The 23,076-nt window shown below is 35.5% G+C and overlaps 3 protein-coding genes across 5 annotated transcripts; 1 reads left to right on the top strand and 2 right to left on the bottom strand.

The window, feature by feature from the left end:
* Nucleotides 1-2,293: 2,293 nt before the first annotated feature.
* On the bottom strand, nucleotides 2,294-3,722 carry LOC124847516 (phosphoenolpyruvate carboxylase kinase 1-like). The gene is made up of 2 exons (XM_047325020.2): nucleotides 2,882-3,722; nucleotides 2,294-2,786 (listed from the first exon to the last, which is right to left on the bottom strand). Exons 1-2 carry the CDS (start codon nucleotides 3,657-3,659, stop codon nucleotides 2,740-2,742), a joined length of 825 nt encoding a protein of 274 aa, XP_047180976.1. The 5' UTR covers nucleotides 3,660-3,722; the 3' UTR covers nucleotides 2,294-2,739.
* Nucleotides 3,723-6,480: 2,758 nt separating this feature from the next.
* LOC124847514 (putative serine/threonine protein phosphatase 2A regulatory subunit B''delta) lies at nucleotides 6,481-20,245 on the bottom strand. Of its 3 annotated transcripts, none has more exons than XM_088096418.1 (13): nucleotides 19,729-20,245; nucleotides 18,900-19,136; nucleotides 18,156-18,261; nucleotides 17,793-17,889; nucleotides 16,471-16,576; nucleotides 16,145-16,235; nucleotides 9,244-9,385; nucleotides 8,983-9,130; nucleotides 8,694-8,803; nucleotides 7,993-8,149; nucleotides 7,622-7,747; nucleotides 7,363-7,514; nucleotides 6,481-7,167 (listed from the first exon to the last, which is right to left on the bottom strand). In XM_088096418.1, the coding sequence occupies exons 1-12, from the start codon at nucleotides 19,879-19,881 to the stop codon at nucleotides 7,374-7,376; spliced, it is 1,614 nt and encodes a 537-aa protein (XP_087952544.1). In that variant the 5' UTR covers nucleotides 19,882-20,245; the 3' UTR covers nucleotides 6,481-7,167; nucleotides 7,363-7,373. The 3 variants fall into 3 exon arrangements, with proteins under 3 accessions (XP_087952544.1, XP_087952545.1, XP_087952547.1); XM_088096419.1 differs by lacking the exon at nucleotides 19,729-20,245 and adding an exon at nucleotides 19,298-19,714; XM_088096421.1 differs by lacking the exons at nucleotides 17,793-17,889; nucleotides 19,729-20,245 and having other exon boundaries at nucleotides 18,900-18,924.
* Nucleotides 20,246-20,922: 677 nt separating this feature from the next.
* LOC124834465 (uncharacterized) lies at nucleotides 20,923-22,952 on the top strand. Its single transcript, XM_047309164.2, has one exon. The coding sequence runs from the start codon at nucleotides 21,066-21,068 to the stop codon at nucleotides 22,776-22,778; it is 1,713 nt and encodes a 570-aa protein (XP_047165120.1). The 5' UTR covers nucleotides 20,923-21,065; the 3' UTR covers nucleotides 22,779-22,952.
* Nucleotides 22,953-23,076: the final 124 nt, after the last annotated feature.

Below are 23,076 nucleotides of genomic sequence, written 5' to 3'. Positions count from 1 at the left end.
GACTTCTTCCATCGTGTTAAAATAAAGGAGTCCCACGCAAGTTTTAGAGAAAAGAAGAAAAAGATGAAGAGAATTAGAATTGTAGCTGATAGTCAAACCTAACATACATTACATAACACTTGGTTTATTAAATAGAGTTTATTAAAAACAGAGCACTGTATGTAGTCCACATGGTCATTGTTTCTGGTTATATGTCACACCAATTCTCTATAAAAAGGAAAAAGACAAAAAAATAAAATAAATAAACAGACTTATTTTCTTCATAATTCTTTTTCCTCCTAAGCCAAAAAATATAAATCTTTATATTTATTGTAAGACCTACTATACTATGTATAGTTAATATACCTCGTTTAGAAGTTGTGAAATGATTGGTTTATTATCTGAGTGTCTTAATTATAATTTGAAGTTGGAGAAATACATCATTCAAAAAGATTATATTTTCAAATAATTAATTGCATGCGAAATAAAATATTAAATCCTTGTTAAAAAAAGTTCTTCTTATACATGATCGTATTAAAATTATTATTAAACACTAGTAAAATAAAGTTGTAATTATAATATCGTTTAAATAAAAGTCTTTAAAATTAATTTATATATTATATACATAAAAACATGTCATGCATCTTAATGTTAATTACATTATAGAGTATGTATAATTAAATTTCGAGTGACATCCATTTATTAGAAAAATTCAAATGAGTTCAAAAATATTCTCTATACTTATACATTAAAACCGATTAACACACTTAATGTACATCATTTAAACCTTGAAAAATGACAAGATATCGCTTAAACAATACTTAATGTAAGAACAATGTAAATAACAACTTAAACATAGCAATTTTCTTGGTTTCCTAACACCACCAAGAAGTAATCTTGTGTTTATCATAACACATACAACAATAGAACCAACAATCATACATACAAAATCACATGATTCACTTATATACACTTGCATATATTTTATTTAACCAAACAACTATCACACTTGCAAAGAGATATTATTTAGTTCCTTTTCTTAGCCAAATTAATGCCTATTCAATTTAACAAATCTTTGAGAATCAATCAAGAAATCCGTATTAGGTTTTAAAATTTAATTATATACTAACAATATCCCTTCTTAACCAATCCATCCAAATTTATTCCAATCGAAACTGAATACACTTCACTAGTTTCTTATGTTAAAATATATCACAATAAAAAAAAACAATACAACATGTATTTTTTTTTATGAAAATTAGAAATTTTTAAATAAACTAAATATCTAACTTTTATTTATAAAGATTATAACTAATTTATTTATAAATTTATTATCAGTTGTGTTATTATAATAAAGAGTTATAAGAAGTTAAATGTGATTGTATAAATATATATCAGCATAATATTCTTAAAAGTAAGGTAATAGAAAATGTGTATAAAAAATATCACTAAAGTAGTTGAAATACTAATACAATAAAGTAAATTATATTATTAAACTTTTATAAATGTATCCGTCAGAAAACTATTTTGTAAAGGTCTCAAAGATAAATCCAAGGGTCATTGTAGACACTAATTTTAATGTAAGTTCTTACTCAATTGACATGGAGGTAAGGACAGAGGCTTGAGATTAAATGGAGTTTAATTTAATATATAATCGAATTTAATAAGTTGGATTTATATATTTTATATTTAACAACTTAATTTGATTGTAACTGGGTTCAGTTGAATTAAACATTTTGTATTTTTAAAAGATTCATTTTGCAAAAATTAAAGTATATCAAAATAAATATTTAAACATTTTTTAATAATTATAAGACGAGGAGGACGACATATAAATACTAATGCTATGATAATATGCATAGGTTGAAATTGGAAATTGAAATTTTAAAATTTATGAAAATGGGTTGAATTAATTCTAATTAAGGATATTTTATTCCAAAGAAAAGAAGTCTTTAGTCGTGCTGAAGACTCTGTAAACCTTGATGACAGGTTGGTTCCTTTTGTGGCTTGAAATTTCAGCAAGACTAAATTGTTGCTGAAAGTACACACAAAATTTGACATGTGAGTATCTGAAACACACATCATAGATCTTCTTGGTGTGTCAAATTTAATGTTCGAACTATATAAAATTTAAAATTATCAATAAAATAACAACTAAAATGTTCGTTTGAAGGTTCATCTTCTTCCTCTGTCTTTCCTTCCTCTCTGAATTGATTCTTTTATAGCAGAATCTGTATTTAATTTGATAATGAGGCCAAAAGAAAAGAGAAATGAATACGTTGAGATGAAAAGAGATGGAGAAGCCAGTAACATGTTCACTCAAAATTATCATTATTATTATGGTTATTGCATTTACAAGAACAACAGAGGCAGTTTGAAAATCCACTGTGTAGTGGGGGAGTCAGGGAGATAACCCACTTTCTCACTTTCTATACAGAGAAAATCATCGAGAGTGGAAGAAAACAAGATTCTCTGGACTCACATACATACATACATAGAGAGTCTCTCTCAGATTCCATGATAAAAAAACAAAAAGGGAAAAAATCTACTTGCAACCACCAGAATTTACAGAAGCTTCCTCTGCTCCGTTCCTTCCTCTGCCACCACGAGTAGACCAACTTATTGTAATAGTAGAAGAGAACAAAGACAAGGGGCAAAATCAGCTACTCCAACCAAGTAAAGATAGCTTAGGTCGTGTCTCTCTTTCTCTTTCTCTCTCTCTATATATGTATATCTACCTCCATTGCATTCATCTCACGTTCAAGTCAACTGAGCTGTGTCACCAGCACTCAAGATCCAAGGATGTCCTACAAACAAGAAAACAACCCATCAGCACAAAATCCCCAAAATTAACGAGAAACACGAACACGAAGACTCGTTCCCCAGAAAGTGATGAACTTACTCAAGGCTTGTTCTGCTGAGAACCTTCTAGAAGGGTCTCGACAGATCATTTTTCTGAGGAGATCCTTGGCGGCGGGGGAGACATTCCGGAAGATTCTAGAAGGGAAGCGAAGGTTAGCCCTAACCACAGCCTCAAAGATCTCGGCAGCAGAGTCTCCATAGAAAGGGGGAATCCCTGCCAACATTATATACAAAATAACACCACAGCTCCACACATCAACTTTCTCATCATACTCCCTTCCCATCACAACCTCCGGTGCCACGTAGTACGGCGTCCCCACCACGCCACTCATGGTGCTCCCGTCGCCGAACCACTCCGCCGACCCGAAGTCCGCGAGCTTGAGATTATCCGCGGAGTCGAAGAGAACATTGTCGGGCTTGATGTCGCGGTGGGCCACGCCCATGCGATGGCAGTGGGCCAGGCCTTCGAGAAGGCTCTTGATGAGGACGGCCGCCTGGGTCTCGGAGATTGGGCCGTTAACGATGCGGTCGAAGAGCGTGTGGGGCTGACAGAGGTCCATGACGATGGAGAGATAATCGTCGTCCTCGAAGACATCGAAGATTTGAAGGATGTTAGGGTGAGGAGAGAGAAGGGTCATGAATTTTGGTTCGTTCTGGAGACACTCGCGGTCGGTGGAATCGGCGAGGAGAGACTTGTCGATGACCTTGCAGGCGTAGGGATCGTTGGAGAGAGGGTGGAAGCAGCGGAAGATGGTTCCGAACCGTCCACGACCGATCTCCTCGTTTACCTGGTACTGCGTCTTCAGCGCTTCGCACATTCTTCTTTCTTCCGTTTTTTCTTTTTCTCTTTTGTGTTGTGTTGTGGGGTTTGTTTGGTTACTCTGTTTTTATAGAAAAAAGGGGAAGCGCGAAAGATGGGGAAAGAAAGGGACCCAATATGTGGCGGAGTATTGAAATGGAATATTCGTTTTTGGATACCACTTCTTCACTCTCTCAACTTAACTCTCTCTTTCTTTCTCTCACATTACGTTTCTTTCACGCTCTGCCTACACCTCTTATCACCCTTCCCTTTAACCAATACTATAACTATTAGGCCTGAATTAGAGAAACGAATTTGGTTTCTTGTTATACAAGTTGAATCTTGTTGTTGTTTTGCAAGTGCTTATTTTAATGGTTTTATAAAGGAGGATTCTCTTTGATGCCTTTTTCTTTTTTCTTTGCATATGAACACGGGGAGTAAACGAATTGGCATAAGGAAAGGCTATCCTTAGAATATACCTCCTGGAAACCGAAAGTCTTAATTACTTTAATAGTCAGAATTTCGCATGACATTTGTATTGAGCCTCAAGTTTGGTAAAGTAGCTGACTTCACCTCTATGGGCTGCTCACACCTAGACTTTGATTTCAAGCTCACAACCTAACTTATACTGTCACACCACCTTTTCTTTTCCCATTCCTTGTATGACACCAACTCATTCAGACTCTTTTTTTTATCATACTTTATGTTATCAAGTATTTTTTCCTAATTAGATTTGACACGAAACTGTCCAATTATTATTATTATTATTATTCCATTTCCTATATTTCTTCCTTTTTTTTCTTTTAATTTCATATGCGATAAGCTCTATATTATTTTTAATATGTGTTCTAGATTGGATTTAAATTATTAAAAAAAATAAAATAAAAATATAATTTTCGTAAATTCTTCAAAAGAAGGTTATTGTAATATATTCTTTACAATCAAATCTAACAGTGTGTTTATTTCAGGGTGTCACGTTATTCATGCGTTAATGTGAGGATGGGTTACTGTTTGTTTCGGTGATTTTGAAGAAATTTGTAAGTGAGGAAATACTACTCAAGTTATACACAAAGTCAAAATTAGTCTCACTTGAGTGCTGGATTCCGAGATAGAGAATGAATTCACGGTGTAAGGAAAATAATACGTCCACAGTCATTTTATTACCTATTTTAAAATAGTACAGTAAAATAAAATAAATATAATTAAAATATTATTATTTAAGTTATTAAATGATTTTTAATTTGGTAGATAATTTAAGTTGTCAATTATAAGTGTTTAAATGGGTATATTTTGTCTGGTGGATGTCAAACATAGCGCCACCATAGTATTTAAAAAATGAAATTAATTTTTTTCTCTACAGTTCTCTTTTAATTTTATCTTCCTAATTTAATTTTTTATAATTATAAATACCAATTTTAATATCATTTCCATTTAAAATTAAAATTATCACATTTATTTTCAAAGGTAAAATAATAATTATATAATTTTATCTATTAAAATATTTTTTAAACCTATCATATTCATCACATTATATACAAAATTTCACAAATATTCGTCTCAAATCTATTCAAATCACACCTATTTCTTAATCCAAATAACACAATCTTTTTTCCATCCCATCAAACTCATCTACTCACTCTTCTTCAAATTTATTCTAAACCAAACAGATCCAAACACATGAGGACATCCTATATACAACCTATACAATACAAAAGTATATCATTCTAAAAATAAAAGTATACCAAAAGGAATATATTAATAACAAAATATCTCCAGAATATACTCGTGAAACTAATTTTTCTAACTAAAGGGGGTGGGATTTAGCATTCTATCTAATCTATAAACTGGAACGATCTAACGGCCACAAAAATTAAATTCCAATTTAAAAAAAGCGAAAGATATTTTGATCGAATTAAACAAGTGGAAGATTTGTGGGGTACCAAGTGAGTGTTCCCTCCACCATGGCAATATTTTTTTTGCCTAAATCGAAGAACGGATGGCTTGGTTTGGGGTCAATTTTCTCTTTTGTTAATAGTGAAATGTATTTTGTATTAGAAAGGTAAAGAAAAGTTATTGGGCTGGGGTCCATTGAAAATGATGATAAGCATATGGACCACAGCTTTTCCGGATATGTAGCCATTAAGAAAAGAGCACCTTAAAAAAGGTTAAGATTATTTTTTTTTTGTTAAATCGCTGACTCCGTATGACTTACCGGACAGTGCAACGTACAAGACAGGACAATCGATCCAGATATTGGAGAGAAGAGTACTATCAGCGACCACGTTGCATAGCTTTATGCCACTCCAATTTCCTCTTTCTACCCACTGGTCTTCACTCTTCACCCAAAAAACACCACTCTGGATTAGAGAGAAGGGATGCACTACAATTTTATGTTAACTCTCATTTATTTAACAAATTAATACTTCGATAATTTTCAATTTATAAGTATAGCCAGATGCACTTATACAAGTTCAAATATGATTAAAAAATGAGTCAATAAAGCCTGCACCTCTCCAGTCAAACAATTGATTAGTAATTAAGACTTAGCCCAAAAATACTGACTCTATACTGTGTCAATAAATTACCAGTAGAATTGATCAATCCCAAACCCATCACTAGTTGACCTTTAAATAGTCTCGGTAACATTTTCCAGATACTGATTTCTTACTTAGGCTCCATTTTTTCATAAGTCAATCTCAAATCCTAAAGCAACTTTTCTTTTCGCTCCTAAACCTAATACAAATGGGCTCTTGGTCACCTTCAAACTTCAACTGGATTTAGCAATAACGGTGTAGATCACTATATCTGCGTCTTTCTTCAAGAAAAATACCAGACAAAAGTAGGATGGTTCAAAAGAAATATATGCAATGTACAAAGCGATTGGATGAAACGTACACCGTCTTCAGCCCACCGTCCTCCCAATAGAAAAAAATAGTCAACTATTATGTATACGGAAGAATCACTATAATCCTTGCATACATCTTGAAAGATAAATCTCATCATCCAGAAAAAAAAATGTGACATTTTTATTTGTCTAGCATTACTCGTTAAATTCTACGATGCCTAACAAAAATATTCAGTGAAAGACGGCAACCAGAGATGATGAAACAAATGCACTCTTCAACAGATCTGGGGCAAAAGGGGGTCGATCACTGAAGCAAACAACTAAAAGTTCCAAAGGTGAGAAAATATTGCTACTTATGTTCCTTAACAACTTGGGTCTCCCGAATAACATACTCACTGTTGTTAATAATATTCAATCTTCTCAGAAAACGTCCTCATTTTGCATGGATAGCCACAGAAGGCAACAAAACTTCCATGATAATGACCCAAAGTTTTATCACTACCAGCATATCAGAATATTTTTGGAACTTGCCCACCAAAATCACATTTTCTTAGCTTCGGAATTTCCCACTAGTTGAAGCAAAATTGGCACAGTCCCCACTTAAAGCTGATCCTGAGCCCAGTGTCTCTGAATAATGGCCAGTCTATCAGTTATTGGGCATTAATTTCTTTTCATCCCTGTGCTAATACACACACACACATACAACGCCCAAAGTAAGAGAAATTCAGAATGTTAAAAAAAGAGAGGAGGGAATAGATATTGCACTGAACGAAGACCTCAAGTTCCTGATTTCACCTTTCAAGTAACAGAAATCAAACTTCTAAGCACGTAGCATGGTCAGAAGTCAAAAGAAAAGTCTTATTTCAAAAACACTTACCTAAGATATGTTTAGAAAGGAGCCTCCAGTGATTCATCCCAGACTTCTGCACTTCCGTTGGAGACATCTTCTACGTCTTCTTCCATTGAAAGCCTGATGTATTCTCTATGAGCAAATCGATCCCACTCTGTCAATGTTGGATTCTCACGTTCCTAATCACACAAAAACATGCATACCAATTACTAACGATGTCACTAACAGTAGCCAAGCCCACACACAACTCAACAATGCAACAAAATTTATCAAATATTTCATGCACCTGACGGATCAAAAATGGGTCACGAGTTTCGAAGGCCATGAACTTGTTGAGATTGAACAGGATGTTGAAAACACTTCCTGAAAGTTTACCACCTTTCAGATCACGCAGAGTTATAAAGCTCTCATCCTGCAGAGCGAAAATTTTCAACAGATTAAAAAAACATCAAAATAATAAATCAACACTGACATGACACCAACCAAAGATATAGAGGAAAAGAGAAGGGGGGACAAAATGTTTGGGATAAGCTTTATTCCAGGAAAAAAATATTAAACTTCTCACTAGATCTGCACTCACTTTTCCAGGTAATGAAATGTTACCTAACAATGTTACAATAACAGATCAAACAATCAGCAAAAGACGGAAAGGCAAACCTTAGGTTTAATCATGTCAATTATCTGACATAATATGTCCTCAAAAAGCACAGGCTCTTGGGCCATGCACTCCATCCGATGCAATTGCTCTTCATAAAAAAATTGCAGTTCATTTCTTGTCAGAACTCCATTTCCATCCAAATCTATGCACTTGAACCTAACAGTAATATTTTCAAGTCAGCCCATACGATTATGGTTAAAAAGTTGGAAAACATGTTAACCACAAAGTAAAATATCCACTGTCTACCAATTTGCATGCTTTCTGGTGAAGATATAAAAGAGCTGTTACAATGTAAAGTATATCATTTTGCTCCGACACTTTGCAAAGGATGAAAAGTATACTGATAAGTACCAAGACAGTTGGGGAACCGACCTTTAAAAGCTAGATATTAAATGGGGAGAAAAAGAACACTTAAATACTCCACCAAGCATTCCACACAACTCAATGTGGAGCTTGGGCACCCCATGGTACCTATGTTCCTAGCACCAACCTAAAGTTCTAGACGTCCAGCTACAGATAAAGCTTCATAAAGAATGGATCCCAGCACAGGGATGTGCACCATTCAAAATCCAATCAAATAAAGCACATTTTATCCATATGCCTAATCTAGCAAAGCACCATCATGAGAAACTAATCTGAAAACTCCTTTAAAAAAAAGAACCAACAAATGAAATATAGATAATGAATGAGAAGCAAATACCAATACTCAAGACTTGGTTCAGACGGTTTATCCTCCTCTGCCAGTATGAAATAAACAAAATCTTCATATCCCATCTTTCCCCCAGCCTTACTGGTAAACTTTCTTGGGATCTGAAAGATAATATTGAAGCAAGTCAAAATCTGCATCTTCAATAAATGATTTGAAAAATAAAAGTGGATGGACACTGAACTAAATATATGCATTCAAAAGAGAATGGGTGTTGGGTTTGTTACTGAAGTTAGAAACAATTAAATCTCAAAGACAGAGGAAACATGTAATTTACACAAACCTGACAAAATATTCTATCAACAATTCGGTAGGTAAGCGCATGGTTACCATATCTGATAAGATTCTCTTTGTCTATCAGGAAATCATGATCTGTATCCAGCTCCCAAAACTTGCAGTATATAACATAAAAATGCTCATAAGAGAAGTACCTACAATCAATTATCAGGTAAAGTAAAAACAATCAGTATATTTTGGTATGACAATGTTTTGGCACCTAAACAGAGACATTGTGTAAGGTTAAAGATAATCATAGCTTATCTACCTCAAAACCTTGTTGATATCTTCTTCTTCATCAGCATGCATCATTGCATCAATTATGTTTCCACGCTTCAGTTCCCTCAAAGTGAGACAACCATTTCCAGATCTATTAATGTAATAATAGATTCTGTATACTACAGTTTCAGCTGGGACATTGAAAAAATAAATTAAGATTAGCGTACTCAATACTAAATAATATTGCACCAGAAATCAAGACCAGTTAAAACCAAACTGGCATAGATTTCAAGTTTCAACAATCACCTTTAGGTGGCCACTGGAAAAGCTTCTGCTTAATTTATTTGGAGTATCGAAAATGGCTTATAATTCTCATAAGCTTCTTTTAGCACATTCCAATAAGTTCGTAGCTAAATTTACGATATAAGCTATCATGTGATAAGAACACGATTTAATTAAATAACTGCTTAACTGACCTATTTACCCAGTTGGATTTAAGGGGGAGAATTTAAAGACGAACATAGAGAGGGAGTCTATTAATTTCCGATCACTGGAAGGAGGACTTGGCAGCAGGAACTAAAAATTAGGGTTGAAATAGAAGTTACCAGAAAGTTTGTTAAAGATTTAACCTGGAAATTATGGAAAAATGTTTAAAAACATATTGGTTCCATACTTAAATAAGGAGTCTGGCAGTGGAACTGTGCCAGGACAGTTCCCACTGAATGGCAATGCTCTAAATTCTAATACCATATTAAAATGGACTGAGCTTGTTCACCCTCAAAATAAAAAGTAGGCTCAAGGGAGGAAGATTCCTAAAGTTACAGGGCGACTACATTCTAACCATATTTTTCACTTTAAGCAAAGTCGGACACCTTTGCACACCATTAATGCTAGACATTTGATATCTAGAGCAGGAAGTGTGTTGAGATATTTGTAGGTAACCCAACATGAATATTAGACAGACTCTAACACAACGTGAATTCAAAGACAAACAAGATCCAACTTATTTGGTAAAATTTGTATCACATAGGTTAGACACATCACCCATATATATAGTAATAGACTTAGTGATGACTAACACCTAGGCCATTACTTTCTATGTTCCTTTACGTGTCAGGTTTTTTGAAATTTTTTGTTGCTGTTTGTCTATTCTATTCAAATAGATAACATTAATATTTTTTTTAATTATACAGTTAATTCTCTAATAATTTTTAATTTATTTATTTGCACATGCAATGAAAGTGAAAAAGGAAAAACTAATACAATTTTATTATGAACTAGAAATGAAAAAGGGTAAATAAAATAGGAAACTTCTTAACTATTTTATTACGATCAACAAAATTTATTGCATTTATTCATGTCTAAATAAAAACCTTGCAAGATAGTTAAAAGGGAACAGGGTAGTATTTGTTGAAAATCAGAGTAATATATTTTGTACTTGTTGTAATAATAGTGGCCTATAAGAATGGAATATTTTATTTATAGGAAACAGAATATACACCATGAATGTATAATTAATGCACCAATAACACTATAAACTTGCATCCGTTATTTATTCAGACACCCTTTCAGTCAAATGTCAATGTCTGCTCTTTCTTAACAGTGTTAATTAAGTGGAACTACCTAACCAATAATTTACCAATGAAACGGTAAATGCATATAAACATGAGATACATGAATGGAGTCTAAACTATAGGAATACTCTGCCCACTAGAAAATCAGAAACATTGAAATTTACAAAGTAAACAGTAAATGCATATAAACATGAGATACATGAATGGAGTCTGAAACATAAGAATGCTCTTCCTACTAGAAAATCAGAAACAGTGAAACACATGCAGGAAAATCCCTGATTAATCTCACAACTGAAGTTCAAAAGTCTATTTATACAAAATTACACATTGCTTTCAGCCTTGCCCCTCCCCCTCACCTTATGAAGCTCACTTTTGTCTTGTCCAATCATCTGTATAAGTATAACAAAGAGCTGCACTCCAACCAAATATTATGGTCGTATTTATTTTGGATAACTGATACAGAATGGCAAAAAAAAAAAGAATATGCCCATTTTTAGTACCATTTATATGCCTTCATCTTAAAAATTGTTAGTTTCTATACAGTGCCTGCAATTATCCTTGTTTCTAATCATATAATTAAATTTGTTTTATTATCAGGAACTAGGAACGTATCACAAAGATACGGATAGGAACCAGAAAATTATGATAGAACAACCAATTCCAGTTGTATTAATAACAGAGGTTCCAGCCAGAATCAATGAGATTCAGAGCATAGAAATAGCAGATGAAAAAAATCATAACAGGGAAAAATTCAACATAGCCCAATTCTATCCCAAGTTTCAGACAATTCCAGTCAACTTTCCCTACAACCACCTATTTATACTTTCTCTCTCTCTAACAACTTATGCGCAACCCAGGCCACTAATGCCAAGTTAGCAGTTAGTTAAGCACCCAATTCTATCCTTATTCTGATCAAGTGCAGTACCCCACTTCTGTATCCTAATGTACACTGTTGAAATGTATTAAGTTTATGTTGTTTTGTGAGTGTGTACCCAACTTAAGAGGTGGGTTGTATTCTGGTATTTTATATATATAGAATACCATAACCTTGTTAGGAATATATGAATGAATAAAATGTCTCAGTTAGTTCTCTAACATGGTATCAAGAGCCAGACCCAGTGTGCCACTGTTGTTGCCGCCACTTTTCGCCGCCGTCGCCGTTTGTCAGGCAAAGTTAAGGGTTAGGTTCGCCCCGAGAAGCGCGACCCAACCCTGGTGGTCGCTTCCTCAGAAACCTCCGCACGCTCCTCACGCGCCGCCTTCTCGTTGTCAGATCGACACCGCACCACTGCAGACAGTTTCGCCGTAGCTTCCTGAGCGTGTTTTGGCCCTTGCTTTGCTGTTTTGGTGGCTGTTGTTTGCACCTAGGGTTTTCTCCCTCAAGCTGAGTTTCTCCCTCAGCGTTGCTACGCTTCATTACTCGTGGAACCAGATTCAGTTTTCCATATTGAGCCTTCTTCCTCATTAATACCAGATTTCACAGTCTACTGTTGATGAGCTTCATTTCTTAGTATGGTTGGACAGGGATTCTAATTTCCCATAGTCATAAGACCTTGTCTCTGTTTTGGATCCTACTCACAGATTTAGAATGGCATCCTTCACTAAAATTAATTTCTCCTTATCTGCCACTTCAAGGAGAGGAGCTAATCGAGGAGGCCATGGTAGTCGAAGTGGGTATGTGCAATGCTCATACGAAGCAAGAATCTCAAATGAAGAGTATCAAGAATCTCAAATGAAGAGTATCAAGAATTTTTGAGATACAAGTCTGACAAATCCACTGGCCTTTGTCAGTTTCCTTCAGTGCCAAGTGTGTCAACTGCATGTATCTCACAATCTGTGGAATGTCAAGGTTCATGGGTTCTTGATTCAGGTGCCTCAAACCATTTGTCTGGTAACACTTGTTTATTTTCCTCCATTACCTCTCAAAAAGTTCCTCAGTTAGTTACTGTTGCCAATGGATCCAAATTGACATCTCAAGGAATTGGCAAAGTGTCCTTATCTCCTTCACTAAACTTAAATTTTGTTTTGTATATTCCTCATTGTCCTTATAATTTAATCTCCTTGAGTCAATTGACACGTTCATTAAATTGTTCTATAACCTTTACTGCTACTTCCTTTGTCATACAGGAACATGGTACGGGTCGTCGAATTGGAGAAGGATATGAGTCAGGACGACTGTATTTCCTAAAACCTACCTCTTTTGTTTCTTGCATTTCAACTTCATCTCCTAAAATTTTACATGATCGTTTGGGTCACCCAAATTTGTCTAAGCTGAAGTTGATGGTTCCAAGTCTTATACACATTCCTGTCTTAGATTGTGAGTCTTGTTAGTTAGGAAAACATGTTAGATCTTCTTATCCAAAGAAATCTAAGACACGATGTAAGTCTATTTTTTCTACCATTCACTCTGATATTTGGGGACCGAGTCGAGTTACTTCCTTTGGTTTTAACTATTTTGTAACCTTCATTGATGAATTTTCTCGGTGTACGTGGGTTTATCTTATGAAAGAGAGATCTGAACTTTTAGTCATTTTTATGTCCTTTGTTAATGAAATTAAGAATCAATTTGGAAAGACAATTAAAATTCTCAGAAGTGATAATGCTAAGGAATATTTTTCTGCTGCATTTTCTTCATTTTTATCTTCCAAAGGAATTTTACATCAGTCAACATGTCCTCACACTCCACAACAAAATGGCATAGCTGAGAGAAAGAATAAATATCTCATTGAAACAGCACGTTCCCTGATGTTAAATACTAATGTTCCTGTTCATCATTGGGGGGATGCAATCCTCACTTCTTGTTTTTTTGATCAATAGGATGCCTTCTTCATCTCTTGACAATAAAGTTCCTAACTCCGTAATTTTTCCAAATGATCCTCTTTACCATGTCTCTCTACGTGTTTTTGGGAGCACTTGTTTTGTTCATAATGTCTCCCCAGGTTTTGATAAACTTTCTCCCAAGTCTATTAAATGTGTCTTTTTGGGATATTCTCGCATTCAAAAAGGATATAGATGTTATTCTCCCTCCACAAGAAGGTATTATATGTCTTCTGATGTCACCTTTTTTGAGGATACACCCTTCTTCTTGTCTTCCAAGGAGGATCGTTCATCTGTTGAAGAGATGCTTCCTATACCATCATGTGATCCCTTGGTCATTCCCGCTTCTCCATCTTCAGCTCAAACTCAGAATGCACAAGATATTGTTCAACCACCTTCCTCCTTGCCTGAAGATCCTCGAGACTCAGCTCCTTCTCCATCAGATTCCCAGACCATGGATCCTTCATCCTCCTCGTCCTCTCTTGACTCAAATCAGGCTTGGCCTATTGCTCTTCGAGAAGGTATTCGATCTACTCGTAATCCTTATCCTGTTTATAATTTTTTAAGTTACCATCGTCTGTCTCCTACATATTTCTCCTTTGTTTCCTCCCTTTCTAACATCAAAGTTCCTAATAATGTTCGTGAGGCACTTGATCACCCTGGATGGCGACAAGCCATGATTGATGAAATGCAGGCACTCGACAATAGTGGCACTTGGGAACTTGTACCTCTTCCTCCTGATAAGAAACCCGTGGGATGCAGATGGGTATATGCTATTAAAGTTGGTCCTACTGGTGCCATTGATCGTCTTAAAGCTTGTCTAGTCGCAAAGAGATATACTCAGGTTTATGGTCTCGACTATTGTGATACTTTTTCTCCTGTGGCCAAAATCAGTAGTGTTCGTCTATTTCTTGCCATGGCTGTCATTAGACAGTGGCCACTTCACCAATTGGACATTAAAAATGTCTTTCTTCATGGTGATCTGGAAGAGGAGATATACATGGAGCAACCTCCTGGATTTAGTCGTGTTGCTCAGGGGGAGTCTAAGTTAGTTTGTAAATTACGTCGTTCACTCTACGGCTTGAAACAATCACCTCGAGCTTGGTTTGGTAAATTTAGCCATGTTGTGCAACAATTTGGATTAAAACGATGTGAAGCAGATCATTCAGTGTTTTATGGGCATTCTACTCCTGATAAATGTGTTTATCTTATGGTTTATGTTGATGATATTGTGATTACAGGAAATGATGTTGCAAGAATTGCTCAATTAAAGGATCATTTGTTCAACCACTTCCAAACCAAAGACTTAGGTCGTTTGAAATACTTCCTTGGTATTGAAGTGGCACAATCAAAAGAAGGAGTCATCATTTCACAAAGAAAATATGTCCTTGATATTTTGGAGGAAACAGGTCTGACAAATTGCAAGCCCATTGATAGTCCTACGGACTCAAATAAAAAATTAATGAGACCATGGTGAACCTTTCTCAGATCCAGAAAGATACAAAAGGTTGGTTGGAAAACTAATCTATCTCACCATAACAAGACCTGATCTTTCTTATCCAGTGGGAGTTTTGAGCCAATTTATGCAAAATCCTCATATTGATCATTGGAATGTCGTGGTACGCATCCTTAGATATGTAAAAGGGAATCCAGGTCATGGACTGTTGTATGAGAACAAGGGAAGTACTGAGTTAGAAGGATATTGTGATGCAGATTGGGCTGGTTGTCCAAATGATCGAAGATCTACCACAGGATATTGTGTACTCCTTGGAAGGAACCCTGTATCATGGAAAAGCAAGAAACAAAGTGTTGTTGCTCGATCTAGTGCAGACGCTGAATACCGATCTATGGCCATAGCTACATGTGAACTTATATGGATCAAACAACTCCTTCAAGAATTAAAATTATGTGAAAATAAGCCTATGAAGTTGTATTGTGATAACCAAGCAGCTCTTCACATTGCCTCCAATCCAGTGTTCCATGAGAGAACAAAACATATAGAAATTGATTGTCATTTCATCAGAGAGAAGTTGCTGTCCAAGGATCTCATTACAGAATTTGTCAATTCTAATGAACAATTTGCAGATATTTTGACTAAGTCTTTAAGAGGGCCTAGGATTCAGTTTATATGTTCCAAGCTTGGTGCATATGATTTATATGCTCCAACTTGAGCTTGAGGGGGTATGTTGAAATGTATTAAGTTTATGTTGTTTTGTGAGTGTGTACCCAACTTAAGAGGTGGGTTGTATTCTGTCATGGTATTCTATATATATAGAATACCATAACCTTGTTAGGAATATATGAATGAATAAAATGTCTCAGTTAGTTCTCTAACATACACCTTAGGCATAGGGGTCTTATTAGATACCATGGCAAGTCACAGAAAGACCAAGCCTGAGTATATCTCATGGAAACTGATTAGTAAATGAAACAAAATTTCCACTCGATAGGAAAAATAAAGTTTCAATGAACTACATGTGATAGAAGAATTTTAAATCATTGCATCAATCTACAATTACAAACCATATGCTTACAGAAAAAAAACAAACAATTACAAACCATATCGCTCTTGAAACTCAGGCGTGCTCTGCAGGAACTCCAGGCCTGGATGAGTTGCTAAAAGCTCACGAAGCACAGGCTTAAAATCATCCTGAAATGTAGTAGAGTATTGCTCTAAGAAAGATGGATATGAACAAAATATGAAAGCCAAAGAAATCAACAAGCAAGATCCCTTTAAAAAGATAAATCCTCCTAGAATGAAACTGAATTAAAATACGAAGTGACATATTTTGATAGTCTAAGACTTAATGTACCTTTAGGATGAACAGAAGGAATTTAAAAGAAATAAAAAGCAAAAGGAAAGAAAAATAAATTAGAGAAAAAACCTGAGTAATGTAACTCAGCTGTGGTTGCTTTAATATTTTGAATATTACCGTAGCTATATCCATTGTCAACATGTTGCCATTAATCCAATATTCAACAAATGCGTTCCTATATGAACATTTCACAAATTTAAGAATAAGTATAAGGAAATAATAACTTCTAGGCACAAGACCATTAATCAATGATTGCCTGCATTAGGCTAAAGGAGAGAACCAAATTAACCAATATAAATTATCAAATACAAAAAATTTCACCCAATAATTCAACCAGCATAACATATGGTGAAAAAAGACGGAAATTCAGAAAAAGTAAAAGGATTTGCACTGAAAACATTTCATCAGTATGCCTACAAACATCTTTCCCGACTAAAATGACAACATATAGTGCCATCCACAACCTCAATGTCTTTGTTGTTTTAGTCATCCAAGTTGCATCTGTGTGTGACATTCTCTTTGATTTCCCATCATTGATTCCAAATATCTGAACTTTTAAACTTGTGCAGTATCTTCTCCCAGTTTCACTTCCAATTGATTTTCCCTAATTGCTTGCTGTAATAGCAATACTAATACATATAGTTTGCCTTATTTGTATGCAAACAAAAACCCTTTGATTCCAAAGGTTCTTTCCAAAGCTCAAGTTTAGACTAAACTTTCCTCGATTTCTTATTAAAACTATACCATTAAAAAACATGCAGTCAGGAGTACATTAGATGTAATCCTGTCCTCCAGTTTATACTTTGGCCTCTCCTAAATACTGTCTGGCTTCCCTTCCTTTGAGCCTTGGATGGTTCAATGCCAGAATATGTGTTATAAAAATTGGTGCAAAGAATAAAACACCCTTAAAATTAAACAGAAGATTTAGAAAATAAAATATATATAAGGTGGACCCGTTAAAATTAAACTTATTACCAAAACTGAAATCAAGAAGCAATAAAATAGCAAGGCGTTAAGGTACTCATAGGCTTAAGAGAATCCACAAGTGATGGTGGAGATTTCATCAAGCAAATATAAATGTGCTGGAAAATATTTTCAACACACACAAAAAAAAAAGGAAAAGGGAAAGAAGAAGAACAAGATAGAGGAAATGGATAATGTAGATCACAAGTCAGGAAAAGGGTCAAATTTCAAAAGAAGATGCTTTTACAAAAATAAATAATTCAATAATTGGGAGTTCAGCTATGAAAAAACTTTTTGAATGACTTATGATATTTGTTATGCTAGCCCATTACCTAGACCTAAAAGTTTGAAATTCGCAACAGCTCAAACAAGAATCCAATCCATGACACCAAAAAAGTTAACAAGTTTAAGAAAAAAAAATTACACACCTTGTCACAACACCAGTTCCATTGTCAATCTTTCGGAAAAGAGTAGTGGAAAAAAAAGATGGCAGCTTGCAAACTTCCTTAGTAATTGATTTGAATTCTGACATTTAAAGAAAACAAGTAAAATGATTCTCAGAACTGGCTGCCACAACTCTTTATTATATTAGAAAGTGAATTTATATAGAACATCCCCTTTTGATCTCTGGCAATACTTAAAATAAGTTATTTTTACACAACTTAAAGAGGGTGGTGTGAGAATCTGATTACTTAGAAAATTAAAACATGAACCTAATATAAAATCACTTTCCCCAGGTGCAACAAAATGGCCCTTTAGGCTATATCAGCTACTTATGTGTGATATCTCACCATGAACCTGCAGGCCATCCATATGTCGATGAAATGCTCGATCAATTTTAAACAAGCACTGTTCTTTGAGTTCATTTGTAGGTGGACGTCCATTTTGATAGTAGAACTGCAAATGAGCAAAAATTGTGATTACATCAAAATGGAAGGAAACGAGAAAAAAGGAAGGATAAACACACACATAACAATCCCAGTACAATAGAAAGTTATCATCAAACAAAACCTAAGCTACGAGAACTGGACAGCAGTTCTTAATAGGATTGGTATAAATTATTTGCTACACATTCATGGGGGGTTTGCCAGCAGGGTTGGAAGTGTCCTTCTACTTTGGAACAACTATTTATTATTAAGTAACAAGCTTAAGAAAAACCTCAATGTAAGAGTTTTTGTGATAATCTGCAGTTCATTCATTTCTTTGGGACATATGGTTGTCGTGCAAAGTCACATATTTAAGGATGTCTCTGTCAGTCGACCTTCTATAAATATATGGGATAGTATGGTTTATAGCCTTTCTTTGGTGTTTCTGCACGATACTGTCTAGGTAAAATTTGTCATTTCATATATAATATATGTTATGGGATTGAGCATCTTGGCTGAATGTTTTCTTCTTCTCAGGGAGGTATTTTCTTTTTCTGTTTTGGAGGATGTCTTATCCTCCTTTCACAAATTCTTGAGTTTTTTAATTTCTTCCCTATTCTATGATACATTTTAGAAATTAAACGGAAAGGCATACCAGACTGCCCTAACCTGTGGTATCACTTCTTTAACTGGCTCACTGACAACTTTCAAAGGGGAACCCAAATTGGAAAACCCAACTCGTTGTTTCAGAATGCGAGGGGAACCAGATGTTCTTGGTGAAAGAGGCGGAGCAGTGCCAGCAGGAAACATGGAAGGCGCAGAATTACTGGTAGCATTTGGACTAGAGCAATTCCCCGGGACATTCAAGGGAACACCCGACTTTGCTTCATTGAGTAACGATGTTACCTGCATAATTAAAAAGGGAGATGTTAAAACAATATCACCAACTTTGCAGGCTATTTTTTGTGGAATGTTCAGGAGAACGGCATAACAGTTTCAGGAAATCCAAAAACAAAATACAAAAGGTATAGCGTTTTCAACCAGCATTTCATACATTTCAGTTATACCTATCTATATATATTGTTCTGGAGTAGATAGGATATACAAAAACTTGGCCATGGTCATTTGTCGTAAGAGATAGAGCTATGGCAGTTGAAGTTGATTACAACACAATAATAAGTAGAACAACTCATTCATCCCTGAAAATTGATAATTCTCACATCTGTGTGGAACGGGACCCACAACTCAACGAGTTAACATAATATAAAACTGATGCATCTTTTCCCCAAACCTTAATTATCTAAATAATCATTGTCTTGTAACCACGGATACTATCTCGCCCCTTTCGACACCTCCATTGATTTATTTCAAATCGCTACATTCTTCATGCACACGTATACATACAAATATATCAACGAAGGGAACAAAAGCTAATCAAGGAGACTCCTCAAATCAGCAATGCAGCAAAGTTCAGATTCCAAAACGGAAGGAAGCCTACCAATCGATTACTTTCCGGAAGCGACAACCATTGGTCGAAGAGCTTCTCGATGAAATTGTGGTTAGACTTGAGTGCCAAAGCGGAAAAGTCTGGGAGCAGCAACAATTCGACGTCCAACGACGCCGCATCAGTGACGACGACCTCCATTTTCATCTAAAACAATCTCGTTACCGTATCTCTCATTCACAAACCAAATCACTGCGCACAGAGATCAACGCTGATCCTAAGTTTGATTTTTCTTTCCTCCTTTAAAAAAAATGCATTAAGTTGATACTGCTATATCGAAATGGAACAAATGCGGTTCAGATATTCAGATTGGGAGCTTCAGGGGCACAACCCTAGATCTCTTCACAATTAAAATTTAGAATCAATCAACAAAAACATAAAATATGTACGGCAATGGTGATGTGATGAAATATTTGGAATGGACAGAAAGCGAAGGAAAACGAGAAAAGGTTATTGAGAGAGAAGGAACAAATAATAGTGCAGAAAGAAAAAGGAAGAGAGCAAGAATTTGTTTTTTTTTCAAAGAAAAATGAAATTAGAAAGCAAAAGAAACAAAAAATTAGACTTGATAATCTTTTCTATGATCATGCAGTTAACAAAAAGTATAAAAATAAGATATTTTTTAAATTTCTAAAAATATAACTATGTAATCCTTTGGTAGATAATATTAACGTTAATCATTGACGTATGATATTCATTTATTAATAATTTACTATTAGTTAATGTAAATTTACATTATTGAATTTCTAAAAGTTGAAAAAAATTACTAATTATGTATTTTATACATGAAGACATGGTAATTGATATTACTCAATTTTTAGGTTTGTTGATTTGAATGGATTTGCGACATTTGAGAAAGAGTGAGTGAAAGAATTTGAAGGTAAATTTTGTCGTTATTTATTTGAATAGATTCTGAAAATGAATTTAAAAATAAAATTTATAAGAATTAATATAAGATTGGATTGATATAACATATTAAAAAATTTATTTTCAAGTTCATTCTCATGTATCTTCAAATCTACTTAAATAAACAACGTCAAAATTTACATATATTACTCTCCCAAATTCATTGTAATCGAAAAGTCACTTTGAGCATTTTTGTGTCATCCATGAACACGAAAAAAGATAGGATAAAAAAGTTTAAATAAACATAAAATAATAATTGCGGTCTGGAATCGATTTCTTTGTGTTTGTTGGATTCACGCCCCAACTGCACTCTTTCAACCCCTTATCCACAAACCAACTCCTAATTTTTGCTCTGCCACTTCCGTTGTGGGTACCCATTTGTCGATGAGTAGAGAAACTCGGAAGTTGAACTCACAGCATCGTCAATGACAACAGTTTCAACCGAATTCCTGTCGCGTACCCTCTCACTTCGAACAAACTCGAAGAGTTCGTGGCATCCAAAACCCAACGCTGTCATCACATGCAGAATCCCGGTTCTAAATGAAGACAACCCCAGGAAGCGAAAGAACAACTACAATAAGGGAAACGGGAGGGTGAATTCTTCAGACACTGGGCCCCGACACTACGATTTTCGAGACACCCATCACATGAGAGCCCTCAACAGGTTGTGCAAAACGGGCAAGTACACCGAAGCCCTCTATTTTCTGGAGCAAATGGTGAAGAGGAATTACAAACCCGACGTCATTCTCTGCACCAAGCTCATCAAGGGCTTGTTCACTTCCAAGAAAACGGAGAAAGCGGTGCGAGTCATGGAGATTCTGGAACAGCATGGTGACCCTGATGCTTTTGCTTACAATGCAGTGATTAGTGGGTTCTGCAGGAGCGATAGATTTGATGCTGCAAATGGGGTGCTTGTAAGAATGAAGGACAGAGGATTCTCCCCTGATGTTGTCACCTACAACATTCTCATTGGGAGCCTCTGTGCAAGGGGAAAGCTTGATTTGGCTATGAAGGTTATGGATCAGTTGATGAAAGATAACTGCAACCCCACTGTGATCACTTACACTATCTTGATAGAAGCGACTATCATACACGGTGGCATTGATGAGGCAATGAAGCTTCTTGATGAGATGATGTCAAGAGGGCTTCAACCTGATATGTATACTTACAATGTGATTGTGAGGGGCATGTGCAAACAAGGATTGGTGTATCGAGCGTTTGACTTTGTTTGCAATTTGAGCACCACCCCGAGTTTGAACCTCTACAACTTGGTTTTGAAGGGTCTTTTGAATGAGGGAAGATGGGAAACTGGGGAGAGGTTGATGTCTGATATGATGTTGAAGGGTTGTGAGCCGAATGTTGTGACTTACAGCGTTTTGATTAATTCGCTTTGCCGTGATGGCAAAACTGGGGAGGCTGTGGATTTGTTAAAGGTTATGAAGGAGAAAGGGTTGAGCCCTGATGCTTATTGCTATGATCCGTTGATTTCTGCGTTCTGCAAAGAGGGAAAAGTGGATTTGGCTATAGGGTTTGTGGATGATATGATATCTGCTGGGTGGTTACCTGATATTGTCAACTACAACACTATCATGGGGTCTCTGTGTAAGAAGGGAAGAGGTGATGAGGCTTTGACCATCTTTAAGAAGCTTGATGAAGTGGGCTGTCCTCCAAATGTGAGTTCATATAACACAATGTTGGGAGCACTGTGGAGTAGTGGGGACAAAATTAGAGCATTGGGGATGGTTTTGGAGATGCTGAACAACGGTGTTGATCCTGATAGGATCACTTATAATTCACTCATATCTTGTTTGTGCAGAGATGGGATGGTAGATGAAGCCATTGGGTTGTTGGTAGACATGGAAAGGAGTGAGTGGCAACCTACTGTTATTAGTTACAACATTGTTCTTCTTGGGTTGTGCAAAGCACACAGAATGGTGGATGCCATTGAGGTGCTTGCTGTTATGGTTGACAATGGATGTCAGCCAAATGAAACAACCTACACGTTGTTGGTCGAAGGGGTTAGCTATGCTGGATGGCCAAGTGATGCTATGGAGCTGGCAAAATCCCTTGCTAGTATTAATGCTATTTCTCAAGATTTATTCAGACGTTTAAACAAACAAAGCCTTTTCCGTGCCTGATTCTCGTACACAAAGCTGATTTACTTGAGTCTTCCAATTGAGAGTTTGTTCAGATCATTTTAATGCGTCATTTGTTAATTTACTGTTTTAGAGGTGCAGTTTGAAGGACAGAAAATATCAAATGGACTGTCATTACCAAGTCTCTATTGTTTCAAGTGCCAAATTTTTGCCTCATTGTTTTCCGATGACTTGTACAGAAAATTGAAATCTGTCAAAATCTATAGCTTATACAGATCTTGCTAAACAATGATTAAAAAATATCACACGAGAACCTATTTCTTTATCATTAAAAAAATCC

The sequence above is a fragment of the Vigna umbellata genome, chromosome 8, assembly GCF_029865625.1.
Source record: "Vigna umbellata cultivar VRB3 chromosome 8, Vumbellata_1.0, whole genome shotgun sequence".
In the NCBI taxonomy this organism is placed as follows: Eukaryota; Viridiplantae; Streptophyta; class Magnoliopsida; order Fabales; family Fabaceae; genus Vigna; species Vigna umbellata.
Note: the sequence above shows the minus strand (reverse complement) of the source record. Positions and strands in the feature narration are given on the sequence as shown.

Excerpts from the sequence above, each read along its gene's own strand:
- LOC124847516 (XM_047325020.2), bottom strand. The coding sequence starts at position 3,659 with ATGTGCGAAGCGCTGAAGACGCAGTACCAGGTAAACGAGGAGATCGGT. Across the intron at positions 2,787-2,881 it reads CTCAGCAGAACAAGCCTTGA|GACATCCTTGGATCTTGAGT; the intron begins GTAAGTTCATCA and ends TCTTGTTTGTAG.
- LOC124834465 (XM_047309164.2), top strand. The coding sequence starts at position 21,066 with ATGACAACAGTTTCAACCGAATTCCTGTCGCGTACCCTCTCACTTCGA.
- LOC124847514 (XM_088096418.1), bottom strand. The coding sequence starts at position 19,881 with ATGAAAATGGAGGTCGTCGTCACTGATGCGGCGTCGTTGGACGTCGAA. Across the intron at positions 16,236-16,470 it reads AGCTGAGTTACATTACTCAG|GATGATTTTAAGCCTGTGCT; the intron begins GTTTTTTCTCTA and ends ACTACATTTCAG. Across the intron at positions 8,150-8,693 it reads GAACCAAGTCTTGAGTATTG|GTTCAAGTGCATAGATTTGG; the intron begins GTATTTGCTTCT and ends TATTACTGTTAG.